We start from the raw sequence: 18,871 nt of genomic DNA on the forward strand, positions 1-18,871 counted from the left end.
TGGTTTCAATTTACTTTTTTAAATAATTTATATTTATATTATTATCGATATGCAGTAAAGTACGGATATTCCTATCATAATATAAAATACTTATATATTTCATAATATAAAATACTTACTATAATTATATATCATAATATAAAATACTTACTATAATTACTCGCAACTCAAATCATTTTTAATTCGTCAACGCAATAATTTATTTTTGTATATTAAACTACAACCTTAAAAGAAGTTTCCTTAGTCTAATCACTTTATAATCATATTTTCATTCATATAAAATAAAAAATAGGATTTCATAAAAACTTCTGTTAGGGAAACAATCTTGCGAACTATGAGATAAAAAACACCAACAATTGCTATCATTATTAACATTAATTAAAAAAATTATCTGTGCATATGTCTAATTATTAAACTAAATAGTAATTATATTCAAATGTAAGTGCATGTTCAAGTATTCCCAGGGGATAACCGACTCTTATCTTCAAGTCCAAACTCCACGCGAACTCATTACTTAATAAAATTATTAACGTAGCGCGTTCTAATCATTATACTTAATATTTTATTTTGTAAGTTCAGTAAAAACGCCAGTCACGATGTTGATTATCGATAAAATTAGTTACTACTTTATTCTTGAGTTAACCAATAGTAAATCCAATTATATTATTCTGCAATTCTCTCTGTACTTTCGAGTCTATTGGTTGGAGCAGTTACGTCCGGTGGTTCCATAGTTAATCTGGTATTATCGGAGGCTAGGTGAAATATTATAGTAACAATTGCATAACTCTAATACCGTGACAGAGCGCTACACGAGAAGTAGGAACTTAGTTAGTAAACGCGCTTTGAACGGACAATAGATTCAAATTCAATTAATTCAAACAACTTAATGTGGTGAAGTCGTTTGTGCGGTTAAGGTTAGACTCATGAAGATAATATAAAGAAAATATCGCTATTAAATAATCCTTTATATACCGTAGATACTCATGTGTGATAACAGTGTCATGTGTAGTCTAATGGATCAAAGAGGTTGTTGTAAAAAGTTTTAACGAAGTTTTGTATTTTGTACGACGTCTATTGTAAAGTATTCACAAATTACTGGAAAATGTATCGCGTGGTTTTAAGGCGATATTTCTTACGTTATAGGTGATATTTTTTTTCATAAAAATGTTCAGCAGTTCGACGGCATGTCGTATGGCGTCCTTCTTCATTGGTAAGCATTTGTTAATCGTTATCTACCCGCATACCTGTTACTACTAGGAATATTGTAGCAATTACTACTGCCACTGATAATAATTGGTTTTCGTGTCATTACAGGTTAGTTGTGTTTATTTTAGTTTTCATTGAAAAAACTAAGTTGACTGTTTTAAGTTCCTAATAATTATTTATTTTTGTTCGTTAAAAGATAATAATTTTACATAGACTCTGTGCGCTACGCAATGCTTACATCTTTTTGTAAATGTATAAATATTTTTATGGGTATAAATAATTTTATCTTAAAAACTTTAGAATTGATTAAAATTATATAGATTATTTATGATATAATTTTTTTCCGTTATCTATTAATTTACTTAATAATATTTGCAACCGGTTAATGTTTTCATTTTATAAAATCATATTACGCTTATAATTAGATTATGGAAATTGTATTCTAGTTTCGTATACAAATTTATTTTTTTATTTATTTAGAAGTTATATTAAATGATCCAATTGTTAATGGATGAAAATTAAATGTTTACACATTTTGGCGCTTTGGTTAGATACTTAGGAACAAGAATATGAGTTTGTATTTTGATTTATCCAAGAATATATTTTTTGATGTAAAATATCCATTGCAATGTGATTGGACTCTGTTAAGCAGAGATGGCTCAGTGAATAAAACCCATGTAGATCCGAGAAATTATGAATTTATTTTCCAAGTGCTAATTTTAGTTTATATTTCTCATATCGTGTTCAGCGGTGAAGAAAATCACCGTGAGAATAGTAGGATCAAGTGCACTTGTCAGATGAAATTCTGGTACTTAATTTACATGATTAATTTCTATTCAACAATCTATATTGGAGCAGCAATTGAATATATTGAGATCCAAAATAAGTAGAGGTATTTGCATATCATTTACGAGCTGTTTTAAAGCAGTTTTAACGTTTTTTTTATTGAAGATAAATTTAATGATCTTCTATTTATCTGTTTTTCTTCATTAGTGAGAGAGACTAGCCAACTGATCGGGATATATTTAGGTTCACAAGTATGTGCGTGAGTCGCACTCTTTATTCCCTCACCCCCATAATCCGACCAGACCAACGGCTTTACGCGCTTCCCGAAGAACGGGATTGTAAACACTGACAATTTCCTGGTTATTTCTGATAATTTACCGACACTAAAACTCAATATCATTTTCACATATAATCGAGATTAGATGATTTAATATAAATCATATCTAATTAAAATATGTAGTTTATTCAAATTCAAACCTAACATTTTTCAAAAATATCATATAATAATAACAAATCTGAAATTAAAATAAAAGACACATTATTGTTTGACTCAATCAAAACCCCTAAAAAGCCGTATGCTTTTATAGTCAGGATGGTAGATAAGAATACTCGGCAAGTCTATTTCATCGAACGATATTAGCCAAATCAAAATATACTTTATCATTTTACAGGCTTATATTAAGTAAAGCTCTCACCGGTTTGGAATGTAGATTCCAACGAGAAGAACCGGAAAGAAACTCGGTAGAAGTTTGCATGCATATTCTTATTATTTTGTTTTAAATTAAAATATTTATTGTTTTTTGTTAGTCTTTGGCTGCTAACGTCATATGAGGTTGCAAAGCTACAAAAAAGATAAAAAATATGTTGCCCCAAATCCAAATCCGTGTATTTTTGGTGGATAAATTGAGGTGGATAAAATTGTTTACAACATAGTATAGTATTGAAGGAAAATTGAAGTAGGAAATAAATAATGGTAATATTTACCTACAATCTGTTTAGCATGCAACAGGTACTTCTATGAATATGTGTGTGTGTGTTTATTGAAGGACAATCTGAGTTACTATTCTAATTTAATTCGATATAATATTTTATTCTAAACTTACAATGTTTATATAGTGCAAAATTTAAAACTCGAATTTTGGTTAAATTTATTAAATGTTTTTAAAATTATATCGGTTTTCAAATCAAACAAGGACTGACTGACTTTTTAATGACTTTTCATTAATTATAAACGTAATTTAAAAAAAAACCATTATGAATAAAAAAATACTATAACTAATTATCCTTATATAATGTTAACTAGAAAAACAATTGAAACCGACAGATAAAATAGCGAACAGATTAATAATTTATAATTAATTAAACTTTACGTTGACATTTATTAAATATTAAAGTAGTACCTAGTAGTATTCTAGTTCTGATCCGCACGTGACATTGGCGAAATAATCTGTGCCCTTTTGGCAAAAATAAAAGCCAAAACAAAAAAAATAAATAGTTCTGATCAAACAGACAAGAAAGTGAGTTCTTAAAAATGTAGTAAAGTAATATTATGTTAAGAAATGGATAAAAGTAAGTGATTCAATTAATTTCCTATTATATAATAATATTCTGAACGTTCTACAGATAATATTTCCGTCTAACGATGCAATCTGACCTTTGTAAACCATTGATTTTAAAGGTTAAATGTATTACCTACCTAAGGTAAAAATAGTGTAATATAATTTGGATCTTAACTTGTATATTGACCTTAGGTCGCCTGTTAAGTCAAGATTTAATCTACCTCTACTGCAAATTTCATCCAAATCCGTCCAGCCGTTTTTTCGTGATTTATCCAACATTTACAGCTTGGTAAAATGATGTTCTTTTTCAACGCCGAAGTATGAGTTAAAGCACAAATGAGCCGTAGGAATTGAACCCGCTATCAATTTAAGGTATCTACGGTCAGTCCACATTTTATCCACTCGGCCATGTCCGTTCTCCTAATTTTGTGCAACAACGAGGTTGTTGTTTTTAAATTTAAAATTATTCGTATATGTACATACAAACATGTGTATTCAATAGTAACTAGTCTTTTTCTGTTTTCAAGTTAACCAAGATATAATTAATAAGATAAAATATAATAAATGTATATATGTATATTTATTGCACACATGCATATGAAATTACCTAAGTACGTATTATTTTAATTCGCTTTTTTTAAATACCTACGTCTATATCTCAAAACTTATTAGTACGTTAGAATTGTTACGTTCGCCTGTTCAGGTTTAAAGTGTGAGTGAGCCAGTGTAACTACAGGCACAAGGGACATAATATTTTAATTTCCATGGTTGGTGGCGCATAAATCTGGCGGTAATGGTTAAAATTTCTTAAGGCGCCAGTGTCTGGCGTTGTGAATGGGAAGTGGTAGGACCATCTACTAATATATATTTTGCTACAGTATTAGAATCTACAATGCACAGTAAAACCATTTATTCTTTTTGTTATATTGCTATTCATGTTTTTCCAAATGTACTTTCTATTTCGTTAAGAAAAAAAAAATTATAAGTCTTATGAATAATTTTATTATGTACAATCAAACAATAACAGACTTAATTCAATAGGTAAGTCTTGACTTGCTAACTAGCCACTTAAAGACCGAGGTTTATTAAACTACAAAGGCCCAACGACCTCTCCTGTGGTATTGACAACCATCACGATATCTTTTATAATTGTATTTTTATTTAATTTTATTGTATTATACTTGTATATTTATAGGTGTTGCACAAGTATGCTTTATGCCTGCGCCCGTGGGCGACTGCAAGAACTGCTGTCCAAGGGATGACAAGATTGATATACAGTATAAATTATTTACTAGGTAAGGTTTTATAATTTATCCCCTTTTTTAAATTTGTTCTTTGTTGAGCTGAGGTTATGAACGGACAAGTTGAATGTTAATTGTTGTGGGTTCCAAATCCAGGTGATACTCCTCTGGATTTTTCATGTGTAACAAACATTTTGAAGAAATCAAAGTACATATGAATGTACCTATAAGCCTTCGCCCATTAGTAAGATTATTTACAAAGTCCTTGTACAGACGGATATGTACAGTCGGGGTAAGAAAAGGTTCGTCACCTTAACATCTATATTCGTGTGCTCAGTATGAACGTTAACCTGCTTTACCGATTGAGTTTGACATATTGAGTCGCAATGTCATTATAAGTCGCATCTAGCAAAGAGTATAATATCGTTTAAAAGCTATAAAAATAATATTTCCTTATTATTATATGAAATATTATTACAGCTGTCAATCGGTATGATAATTACCAACTTTTCACGAAACCTCATAGTTCTTCGTGAATGCTCGTGTAACATCGACGATTAGGACATTGTCTTCTCTTATAAAAGAGAGTGCATAGTAGTAATCCTACTTCCTACTAATATTACTTTCGTCACAGTATATTTACAACAATATTATGTATATTCACAGTAGCATTGATCACTTTGATAAAATCAGTGATAATCATTGTATGTGCACAAGAAGTAAGGATAAGCTTAGAACGCCAAGTTTCCGGCTCCGCAAAGTCAATAAATAATTCATGGGGCAAGGTATCCGTTTCTATAATAAAATTCCGCAGACATTTTTAACTTTGCCGTTTCATAGATTCAAGTCAATTGTAAAAAATACATTGGTAAAGAAGGCATATTATTCGATACAAGAGTATATTGATGATAAAAAAGCGTGGAGTTAATGCTTGTTGACTTCCATGCAGGACACATAACATGCATATATAATTGTATTTAACTAACATGACTGTATTTTTAGATATTGAAAAAGAGTAACTACTGAGTTTCTTGCCGGTTCTTCTCGGTATAATCTACATTCTGAACCGGTGGTAGATTTACTTTAAATAGTTTGTTAAATGACGATTCAAAAGTGCTTGTAAAAGCCTACTTGAATAAAGTATATTTTGATTTTGATTATAAACGCGAGAGGTATGGATGGATGTTTGTTACTCTTTCACGTAAAATTTACTAAACGGATTTGGATAAAATTTTGCACACAAATAGAATATATACTGGAATAACATATTGGATACTTTTAATGCCGGGAAAACATAAAATCTTCGGGAAACCGCAGGACGGAACTAGTAAATAAATGGTAAGATTTATTCATATAAACAAATCTTTTTTATTTTTATTATTATAGTATATCCGCCATTCGTATCAATCACAGCTTGTAGTCGCTGTCGCATTGATCCAACAAGGCGAGAGCATATGTCGGTTCCTCTGAAGTTTTCCCAGATACTTCGGCAATGTTCTACGGCAGCTGCTTTGGTTCTATCGTTATTATTTATCCACCGCTGCACCATCAACCCCCATAGATTTTCGATAGGGTATATCCACCGCTTTTGCAGGCCAAGGATCATTTCATCACACGTCACGTCATTACATTAACCGTTACTTAAAATAACGGCCGAATAATATTACAAGCGTTTTTATTCTAAGTTTGCAAGATATTGCAAGAAAATATATGACACTAATTAATTAATTAATTCATCGAAATAATCTGTGCCCTCTTGGCACAAATAAAAGCCAAAACTAAAAAAAAAAAAGATATCATATCTAATTCAAATCTTGAAATGACTAATTAGGCCATAAAAAAGTTTTTATGTTGATATGGCACTAGACGTAGTCCAAAGATGTTACACTATTTTGAACCAAGTTAGCATACTATGTTAGTTTAATTTTATATGCAGTTGTCTGCTTAGTACTTTAGATTCAAAAGGTACTAAGAGTTTACGACTTGATAAAGGAATGAATTTGAAAACTGACGAAGGTTTTCTTACTCTGACTGTACATCACAAATGTCTTAAACGTTAATATATTTAATGACATCATGTTGCTTTTAAATCTAAATCTAAAATAAATGTATGCATACAACATTGATTAGTAAATGTTATTATTACGTTTATTTATGTACAATAGTTTTTCTATGCTTGTGTAATATTAAAAATATTGAAATAAAATAACATCTGTTTGCTACTGGACTGAATAAAATAAATAAAACTAATTATGACGCAAAATATATTTATTGTTTAGTAGTATGAAAATCTTCTGTAACGTAGGAAACGAAAAAACGTAACAAAAAATTCTGTATAATTTACTAAAGGAATCTACTCAAACATTCCTTATAAGGTCACCTTGTTTAACATTATTATCGATTTCACTTAATTTTTAAATTGACATTAGTTTTGCAATGAGAAATCGATTTTGAAGCCTACGATTCGACCACAATGACATTAATATCGAAGGATATTGTTTCATTAATTATATTTGAATTTGGAACATGTGTAGTTTTTATTCTTCTAGATAGAACGGCCGGTGTTAAATTATTTTTTTAACAACAATTTTCAAGTAATTATTTTTGTTACGCGAAATTTGTCGATTTTTTTTCTACTTGACTGTTATAGTTGACATTTCATAAGTTTCAAAATATGTAACATATGATTCACACGGTTGTAGGTGGTAACCCGTGCCGTTAGACACTGCTAAAAATATTGATGTTATGAATGTGTAAGCTGGCACAAAAATCTACCACTATTTATTTTAAAATCCATACACATATTATAATTTTTTCTTGATATATTTCAGGATTAATCAGAATTTCTTCGACATTATCGAACCTGGCAGTCCAGATGCATTATCTCGGACTCGTTTTAACACAACGAGACCTACCGTCATATATTTATTTGGATTCTCAGACGCCGCTACCGGTCCAAGTACAATCAATTTAAAAAATGGTAAATATTCCAATATTACTATTGAAGTGTATTTTTATTGCTAAGGATTTATTATTTAATTACTTTGCTAAGATGTCATTTAGCAATTAATTTGCTTAGTTTATAATGTCAAGACTGCTTTGAAATTAAATCCATCGGGGTTGATGGGCGTGTAATTACTTTTTTGATTAGGTACATAATGTAATTGTTCTTATTTACTGAAAATTGAATATTCACCTCTAGTTTGAAACGCTGATTAAAGTCTGTTTAACTATTTTGTTAAACTGAGCGGTAATAGGTTAATGGCAGACGATGACTTATTAAACGACCAATGAGCGTACAGTATTAAGGTGGTTTACTTATAAATTATGGAAAAAGAGGAAATTGTAGGTAGAACCAATCTAACAAATCATCTTACATCAGTATTTAAAATATACGAGTTGAATAAAAGAAAACGGATAATTTTATTTTTAATGTTACCACAAACTCCTTTGAAGTTCAACGCCAATTCTATTGTATCGATAAAATATTATACAAAGCCCTTAGCGCTGAAGCCGACAATTCAATTTTGTTTTGTCGTATGAAGGCGTTTTACGCTTTTCTTTTGTTTAAATTTCACGTCAATATTTACAAATAAAGTATAAATTCTTACGATAATCATGTTCGTATTAATCTTAGATTTTTTATGCTAGCAATACTAATATTTGTTATCTACCTGTTAATGAATATAGTTAATGATTCTGCTTTCTATAGTCTATTCCAATCCAAGAAGGAATGAAAATGAAGAAAATTTAGCTTTACGTATTCCTTGCAATTTGTTAATAGCTCAATTTTATTTTGCACTTCTAACAGATATCGTAATATATATTTATTTATAATACAGAACTATCCAAATCAACTACTTATGTCCATCTTAATTTTCACTTCCGAAGTTTCGATAACATTTTCGTGGACGTTCGAAACGCCATTTTATTCGCAATTCCATAATGAATATCATTGATTATTCAAGTTTTCGACTAATGATATCGCGTCAAATCGACGTCAAATGGCGTTATTTAGATAGATAGATATTGGTGTATGTATTTGTATACTGTTCTCTTGTGGTTGGAATAGACTATATATTAATATAGCTATATAAAATATATACGATACGAGATATGAGTTACGACATATATGAGATACGATTTAACTTGTAAAACATTATTATTATTGGTAATAAGAAATATTACTCATACATTCCGATTATTAGAAATTTAGTGAAAAGTGTTCATTGTAAGTTAACTCAAATATGGTTCACTTTTGCATAATCCATATGGGGGTTAAAATTATTGCAAATAGTCACCCCTATTACCTCTTAACGGGAATACGTCGAATTACCAATAACCCTGTATACATGAACGTCACTTAACTGGGTTAATAACAATATATTTAATACACATATGAAAAAGTAGATCAAGTGAATATGAATACGTAGTATTTCTATTCATCGGAAGTAATTAAAAGTGATTTTATTGCAGCGTTTCTTGCAAAGGGTGATTATAATTTCATCGCTGTGGACTGGTCCCGACTCATCGTTTTTCCATGGTGAGTAGGAAATTTTAACTATTACAGAATATATTTCATTTCGTGATTTAAATTTAGAATTAGAATATTTTATTTAAAATATATTTGGCAGAAAAAGGTTATATGTATTTATAGTTCATGTATGAATATAATTTCATACGTCACTTTTCTTTTCAATAATCTTCTCTGTAAAATAGAATGTTTTGTATTTCTAAAACATGTAAATGTTTGATTGGAAACTTTTGAATAAGCAAAATATATACCACCAATTGATCATATATTTTTATTGTTAATATACTTTATTGTACATCACAAACATAAAATACAGACATTTTAGGACTAAACGCAAAAAAATTAAATGATACTAAAAATAAAAACAAAAATATAAACACATACTTGATATGACATACAACGGGCGGACTTATGGCTAATTAGCCATCTCTTCCAGACAACCCAATTCTACCGTCTAACTTCTATTCAGTAGTACTTAGTTTTGTTGTGTTCGGGTTTGAAGGGTGAAAGATATAACATCTTAATTTCCAAGGTTGGTACATTGGCGATGTAAATAACGGTTAATATATACAGCGCCAATTTTTATAGGTGGTGATGACCAAGTACCATCAGGGAGCCCATATGTCAGTCTGACTACATATTTGACTAAAATAAGTGGTAATAGTTTCATCATCACAATTGACGTAAAGTATATTTTGTTTATGCCATTGAATAAAAGAATTATATAAGCGAATGTAATTAAAATAATAAATAATCCCGTCTTATCATTAACAGTGATCTCTTACACAAGATACTTATAACGAGATATATAAAGAGAGATAACAATTTACAAATTAAAACGTCAGTGGGTCGTGGAAATTTTTCTTAATGATTAATTTAATTCTTAATAATTTTACTTCCTTATATTGTATTAAATGTTAACTGTCGAAATTCGTTTTTTTTTTTGTTTTCGGATTTTTTTTAACAAATACCCGAGAATTTGATTGACATTGATGCTGGAATATCAACGATATTAATAAGTATAACAAAGTAAGTTAATTATTTTATTAAACTCTCAGGGCTTAGACTTTTTTATAAAACTGATGGCAAGTGACTACAATCACCTATAAACATAGATACCGTAAGAAATATTAACATTCCTTACAACGCCAAATAGCCGCCTACCTTGAGAACTAAGATGTTATGTCCCTTCTGACTGTAGTTAGCCTTCAAACCGGAACACAACAATACTTAAATATTACTCTTTGGCGGTAGAATAAGTGATGTGTGGACCCTGCATAAGCTACCCAAAAGCCTTACCAGCAAGTAAAAATAAATTTGAGTTTGTAATAAATTTAGTCAGATTGTAAACTGTCATGTCATTTTAATAAAAATCTATAAACTACCGATTTTTTTGAAAAATTGAATATTCCTTTCTTAATAATGTTTCAACAGTTTAAAATCCGTTTAGATTTATTAAAACATTCCTCATTAACATTTTACGTTGACAAATTCTTACATAAATGTTTTTAAACTACTAGATAATAACCGGCAAGCGTTACGATGCTTCTTTCATTTGTTTTATCAGTAATTATTCAATTCGATTCGCGTGCCATTAGTACGTTGATGGTACTATGCCAGAAACCTTCACTGGGTGCCAACAATAACCGTACAAGATTTAAATTTAATTGGATGATCTATGCGTAAACGCATACAATATGATCAAAACTTAGCATTCATTTTTATATGAGATGTTTTTACCAGGTTAACATTTTTCATTTTTGTTATCATAATCTTAAATTGATCATTATTCATTTTGTAAAATTATATGCTCTAATAAAAAGTTAAATCGCTCACCATTAACCCTCGTTCGTCTAGTTTCCATAATCTTGGGATCCTCCGGACAATGACAGGTATTTTAGATTTTTCTGTTCAGAAATTATGATTAAAACCCTGTGTAAAGATATTATTTATAGGAGATTTCAAAAGAAAAAAAACGAATTTGATAAGTTGTCATAATCATAATTTAATATGTTTTATCAAGGTCTTATTCAACTTAAAAACATTCATTTATTAACCAACAATATAATTTTCTTACGTGACTGTTACGTAGTAGGTAACAAAAAGGTTTTATGTTACATATTTCACATTGAAATATTAGTATGATTGCGAATTAAATGTTTATTGCGATGCAATTGACCAAGCTAAATACAATATACATTTATTATAAATAATTATTTCATTGAAATAATTTTAAACCAGTGTACGTAGATTTTTTTCAAAGTTAAGTAAAATTTTGAAGGACAAACAAATAAAGTAAAGATCTTGCTTTTTTGAGCAGGATCTCTGGCATTGGCAGAACAACTCACCTAAATCTTATTACAATCGGATGAATGGTTGAGAAATACATATCCAAACATACAAACATCATTTTTATTTATATAAATATATATGACAATAATTGCGAAGTTAATACCAATGTGGATTTTAATCTTAAGTGTGCGTTGAATTCATCTAAACAGTAATTACATTTTCTATTGTTTACTTTATTTTAATATACTCTGTTACAAGTATCTCTTTGAATATAAAAACACTTAATTGAGAGTCATCAAAGTTCCTAGTCATAACACATGGATGATGTGTACATGTGTGTACCTGTACATCAAGGAAACAGGTCATGTAGTACACCTGACCTAAACAGCATCTCATCAACATCACTTGCCTGAGTCAGATAAATTATTCATTTCAACAAATCTGTTCAAACATCACAGTCGTGTTTTCCGTTTCAAGTGTTTTGAACTTTGATGTTGAATTAAGAATTGTATGAAATTTAAATGCGATGTAATGTTATGACATCAAAACTGTATTACATATAATCTGATAGTTATTCTAAGATATATTTATTAGTTGTTAGTTGCTTTATAAAGAAAGGTAGGCATTTTGGCATATGGACCATCTTATGGTAAATGGTCTCCATCGCCTATGGAACCTTTTATAATATTAACTATTTCTTATATAGTTAATGCACCATAAATTGGAATAAAAATGTTATGTTTGTAGTTACACTAGCTTACTTATCCTTTAAACATAATCGTAATAATACGAAGTAAGTATTCCTGTTTGGCCGTAGAATATGTGATCAGTCGATGGTACATACCAAGCTATTTACGGGCTTGCACAAAGCCTTACCATCTAGTAAAAGTAATTAGTTATATTTAGTATCTAGTATTAGCACCAGTAGTAGTACTTAGCACGAAGTATTATCTCTTTAATGTGTCAACAAATTAGACATTAGGCAACAACCTTATCTTCTCCTGAGAAGATTTGGAACTTATGCCACAACGCTGCTGTTGGTTACAAACGTGGCAGAAATTAATTTCAAACCTATACGTTTTCTGCCGACGTTTTCCTCCTTCTACAAGCGCAATATATCACAATATAAACATTTGAATCGGATTATTTTCTACCACATACTTATGTATACAATAACCATTACTAAAGCAGCGTGATTGCTAATGAGCTCCAAGTCAAAGAGGAGGGCGGGCTTGCCCAGCTGTGAAACATTAATGGGCTGACATGTTGTCATTATTTCGCAATTATATAACCTTGGAATAAAACCTATAGTTACAATAATATGTTATAAAAAAATACCTAGTACTTAATACCTCAATAATATAAATATGATGCATTAAAAGGTACACATCAGCGGTGAGGAATACCCGTTACATGGGACAGCGCCTTGCAGATTTCGTAGAATTTTTAAATTCTTCCGGAGTCCCAGCTGGTTCGTTGCACGTTATAGGGTTCTCGTTGGGCGCAGAAGCCGCTGGATTCGCTGGAAAGAACCTTAATGCAAGGGGCTTGAGAATAGGAAGGATAACGGGTGAGATTATCTTTTAAGTATGTTTCATATTTATTTCAGTAAAATTTGACATTTCATTTCGTACGAACTGGCTCTCTAAAGTAATGTCGAAATTATACATGTCTGTTTAATCGAGCTTATGATACTGGTTGACGTTTATTGTTATTGTTCCGCTGTTTAGGATCATAGTAGCATCGATTTTCAATAAAGGGAATAATTTTCGTTAGCAAAAAAAATTTTTTTTAAATCAAATTATTTGTGCCTGGATACTGGATAAGCTTCACTAACTACTCTATGGTGTTCCTCCAAACTTTAGTCCTCCGCTCCACTTCTAACAGTCCTGTAGTCATTATAACCTTACTTTAAGGCAGTAGTTCCCAAACTTATTTTTCTCGTGGGCCACCTATTGGCATGTGTCCGTAACCACAGTTTGAGAGAAACACTAAAATATGAACTAAATTTAAATTTATTTAATATTGGTGCTTTTAATTCAATCCTTAGTAACCCTACGAGTATTTCAGCAATTAAAATCTATGAATTTGTTAGTGATTCTCTCAAACTTCAAAAAAAAAAAGGTAAGTACCTTTGGCTTCAAGTATTTATAGTGGTGATCAAGTTCATGTCTGAACAAGCATTAAGCATTGTCGGGCGGAAAGCGCTTTGCAAGTCTGTACACGAAATTGTACGTAATATCGAATACGCAAGTTTGGACAAGTAACAGTCGCTTGCCTTATTAAAATATTATCTGCTTAGTTAGGTACTTAAAACAATGTAGGTAGGCCCTAATAAAAACTATGCTTACATTTTTGATCTTTGCTATCAAAAGCAGATACATTTTCGTGGACCCCCATTAACATCTAATGGACCCCTATTTTTTATTCACGCCTACGTAGACCCCCAGCAAGTCTCCCGTGGACCCCTGGGGGTCCACCTGGACCACTTTGGGAATCACTGCTTTAAAGTTTCAAATCGGACTGTTTGATCTTATAATGAAGATGGCCAAAGAAACAAAAAAAGACCTTGTTCTAACGTATTAACTTTACATTTGTTTTTGTTCAGGTCTTGATCCAGCGTACCCTGGCTATAGCTTAGATGGAAAAGACAATCATCTCGCAAAAGGTGATGCAATATTTGTAGACGTTTTACATACAAATCCCGGAATATTCGGATTTCCGCAGGCGATAGGTGACGTGGACTTTTATCCTAACCCCGGAATGTGGATACAGCCGGGATGCTGGGTCGACGAGTTGCTGAAGAATAGACAGTGGAGTTATTTTTGTAAGTGATGTAAATATTATTCGTACCATAAAATCAACTAAGCAAATATAGTATTAATAAATAGTAATGAAGATTCCTAGCTTTATTAAAATATTAAATAGTAAAAAATATTAAATGAATATAGAATAGAGTCGATATGACTCAGTGGTTAGAACGCCTGAATCTTGACTTGAATTATGGGTTCTATGGCGGGCCAATAAATGTTTAAATAAAATCAAATCAAATCAATTTTATTCAAGTCAACTTCATAACGAAGCGTTTTTGAATCGTCGATATTAAAATACTACCACCGTTTCGGAAAGCAGCCTCCAGCGAGAAGAAACGGCAAGAAATTCGCATAGTTGCTCTGTTTAAGTGCATAATCTGTGTTTATAATTTATATCGTGCTCGTTGGTAAAGAACAACATCGTGACGAAACCTGTATGTTAAAAACCCAGAGTCGTGGATAACCTTCTCCTCAGAACAATAAACAAACTTTTTTACTTATACCGTTATACATTTATATTATATTACATTAACGTTTATGTATATAATAAAATAATCATCAAATGCGTCAAATTTTTGTCACCACGACTATGGAATTATCGGAATATGCGCAAAACGCGATATTGTGATTACAGTATTTTTTAAAAGTCAAACATTGCGTGCCTTTTATTGTTTAGGGAACAATGATTTTACCTCCCCTCAAACTCATTTTTCGGGCGATCGATGCTCTGACGTCATCACGGATGCTGGGAACGAAGGACAAAGGGGGAAGTTACCTCAATTATGCCGATTATTTTCGCCGAATATTTTATTATCAGAACGTTTTACGGGAGATAAGAGTTGTTGCAAAATAAAAGGAAGGATTTTGTAAATAATGTGTTGATTATTGGGTAATCGGGTAAATTCAATTGTTTCTCCATAGATTATATTTTGAGCAAAAACTTTGTACTAGAATATGCTTTATATATTACAATACGAATATTTAATTTGAATTAGTCAAAGATTTATAAAAATAATAAAAAATATTTTGTTTATGAATTTGAGATGTATTGTAACGAAATAAGAAGCCAAGGTTTTTCAGTGGATAGAAAACGAGAATCTTTATCGATTTTTGATTTCCCAGGCAAATACGGTAGTATACGCAATGATTCTGTGACGCTCCCCGAAAAGACGAAGTGGAGCGCTGGTTTTTTGTAGGTATTTTGAAGCAGTTGGCGACGGTGCTCATCTCTTGGTCTCATATACCACACTCCCCACTTTAGAGGGAAATGGTTAGGTTAGTCAAGGGGGACACGGGATGCCTTTTACCCAACAGTAGGATATTAACAGGCGGTTACGTTTTTCAAAATTAGGATATTGCTTAACTTTTTACTTTTCATCAAAGCTACCAGCTAGTATTGTTATTGGCATTTGTAGTACAATTTCCCCAAAAGTTTACATCAAAAACAGTAGTAACTAAGTCTACTTTCATTTTAAGGCTCAAACAATATTACGTCATACATTTGGAAGCAAAATTGCCGAACCAGTTGGCCTGCGTCCAAAGATTGATTGTTATGTCCAAATGTCAATGAAGATTTGTTATCTCAGCAAGATAGCGAATACAGGGCGTACCTTAACCCCTCGTGGCCACCCCTTTAAATATATGTTAGAATATAGTTAGAATTTATGGACGAAAACGTTTTCCTGCTACCTATATTTTTTGGGAATTTGAAATATGATATAGCTTTTCTTGTTTATTTGTTGGTTCGAAGCATATTTCGATAAAATAATGTGTGCCCTAATTTTACTTTCTTATATAAAAACGATATATATATATATATATTTTGTATGGTTCTGCAATTAACTGATGTTTTTATCATCGCTAAGAAAACCCTCGATCATGGCAATATAATACTTGGTGGTAGGGCTTTGTGCAAGCCCGTCTGGGTAGATACCAAACACTAATAAAATATTTTACTGCCACACAGTAGTACTCAGTATTGTTGTCTTCCGGCTTGAAGGGTGAGAAAGCCAGTGTAATTACACGCACGAGCGACATAACATCATAGTTCCCAATGTTGGTGGTGCATTGCCAATGCACCACCAACATTGGGATTCCATGTAAGGAATGTTTAATATTTCTTCGAGCGCCATTGTCTATGGGCGGTGGTGTCCACTTACCATTAGGTGGCCCATTTGCTCGCACAATATTTTTGCGTAGAGGGTTAAAACAGACTAGCTTCTTAACGCCGTATATTTGTATTAAATAGTCAATCATTTCTTTTTAGATGGTTGCAGCCATAACCGTGCTTGGAGGTTGTATGTGGAGTCGATAAAAAATCCGATAGGATTTCCAGCTACTTTATGCCGTGATTGGAAGAGTGCCACTGCGTCATGTCGCTTTGAAATCGACGGATACATGGGTTTTGGGGCCCAGCCGCCGTAAGATGATAATACTTTACTTATTTAATTAAATATAATTAGTGTTTGTAGTTTCTTTGTCCTTCTTTATCATTTATTTAAATAATGTCACTTAATTTCGTTCCATCTTCGAGCTGTATGAATGTATGAGTATCATTTAAGATAATTATTTATGAGTTGGCTGAAAAAAAAACTGATTATAGTTCAAAACATACGTTTTGAACTATAATCAGTTTTCGTTTAAATATCAAAATGTTAGAATGAGTACTTGAGCGGTACTTTTTGTTTTAAGACAATCTATAAACTTTAGAAAATGTCAAGTGATAGTTTTGTTGGAGGTTGCCGTTTATGTACTTATACCCAAAATATTTTTAAATATCATCTTATTTTATCAGTTGTGGTTTGTGCCAAACCACACAAACACAATACTTTGACAGGCAAACAGCAATACTTAGTATAGATCGGCTGTTATTAAAAAATATATTTATAGTTTATCGCACTGTCTAACTCTTTTGTGAGGACGTTATATAATTGACATAATTTTATCAAAAATAGTATTAAATAGCTTATGATTTTGGTTGATATAAGGAAACATATAAATATTTTAGCAACGTAATGTGATTGCTTTATAAACACCTCACAAAATGTGTTTATGAAACAATGTTACGTAGGATTAGGGATCAAATGCCTTAAGCCCATAATCTTCTTGCGTATCTTTTGTGAAAGTTTCACTGGAACAATACGTAACGGGTCTATCTATAATTCTTATAAGCATTCTTTCGCCATTCATATGGATTTAATTACTATATAATGTATTTATATCATTTATTCGGTTTCACTTGTCATAATTAAACTTACTATGTACTATTATATTTCATAAATGGCAACTTACGTTCACCTAATGAAAGTAAAATAAAAATATATTTTATTCAAATATAAGCATGCTCTTGTTACAAGCATATTTTTCGTACCATCCTTGGATTTGCCATTTTTATTTTTATTGCAAGTCGTCATGATAGCGGGTATTCTTGTAGAAATTTCATACGGACATATTTCAAATTGACATACGGTGACATACAGGACTAGTTCAAGGTTGCTCAGCGTGGTATAGAGCGAGCTATTTTCGTATGTATCTTTGAAGGATAACATCCGAAATGAGATTATCCGGAGTGAAACCAGGGTTAATTGATAAGGGCTATATTTTATACGGCATATTCTAGGTACTTACAAGTTTTAAATACAGTGGGGTATTTAGGTGTATCACAAGGAAATCCTAGATATTGAACTACCTAACCTACTACGAATAAATTTTCATCCTTTTCCAATCAAAATGTTAAAAATAAAAGGTTTATCTATTAAAAAAATGTCTTTCCTATCGTATATTGAATTCTATTTCATTCTAGTTATTTGTTTGGTTAGGGGTCAAGTACAGTGAATGGCAATCCTGACGTATCAATTTTTTAATTTTCAGGATGACTGGGAAAATGTACTTATCCACCAACGAGAAACCGCCATTTGCAAAAGAAGGTCCATAAATAGTCAAGAATGTGTTAAATAATAAAGTAATGTATAAAAATGTTCTTTTTTTTAATTAAAGCTATCAGAAGTTTTCAATAGAGAGTAGATACCTAACTCTATAAAATATTTTAAGACTTAAAATTTATCTTATCTTACTAATATTATAAATGCGAAAGTTTGTATGATGTTTGTTAGTCAATAACGCAAAACCGCCGAACGAGTTTTAAATAAATTTGACACAGCGATATCCGAAATATTACAGAGTTTACTTATTATCCCGGAAAAATGTACCTTACATATGCAGAGATACTCCTCTCCATCTTCTTACATGCAAACGGAAACTAGAATAATATAACTTCACATACAAAACAATGTAATAAGGTCATAAGTAAATAAAGTCGAGAAAAAAATGTTTTCTTAAGAACAGAAGTTTTATTGCTTTATGATGTAGCCATTCTTTAATCAATAAAACTGCTGTTTTATCTTTGACTTAATTTGTACCATAAAGTTAACTATTTTTTAC

The 18,871-nt window shown here is 31.1% G+C and overlaps 2 protein-coding genes across 2 annotated transcripts in view; one reads left to right on the forward strand and one right to left on the reverse strand.

Annotated features, from left to right (window-relative positions):
* LOC113400500 (nucleolar protein 58) overlaps nt 1-18,871 on the reverse strand; it is a 61,382-nt gene that overhangs the window by 7,912 nt on the left and 34,599 nt on the right. The window lies entirely within an intron of this gene.
* LOC113400501 (pancreatic triacylglycerol lipase) lies at nt 747-18,404 on the forward strand. Its single transcript, XM_026640082.2, has 8 exons — nt 747-1,210; nt 4,747-4,846; nt 7,624-7,772; nt 9,269-9,335; nt 13,001-13,188; nt 14,227-14,445; nt 16,698-16,851; nt 18,302-18,404. The coding sequence occupies exons 1-8, from the start codon at nt 1,165-1,167 to the stop codon at nt 18,363-18,365; spliced, it is 987 nt and encodes a 328-aa protein (XP_026495867.2). The 5' UTR covers nt 747-1,164; the 3' UTR covers nt 18,366-18,404.

This window comes from Vanessa tameamea, chromosome 17 (assembly GCF_037043105.1).
Source record: "Vanessa tameamea isolate UH-Manoa-2023 chromosome 17, ilVanTame1 primary haplotype, whole genome shotgun sequence".
Lineage (NCBI taxonomy): Eukaryota > Metazoa > Arthropoda > Insecta > Lepidoptera > Nymphalidae > Vanessa > Vanessa tameamea.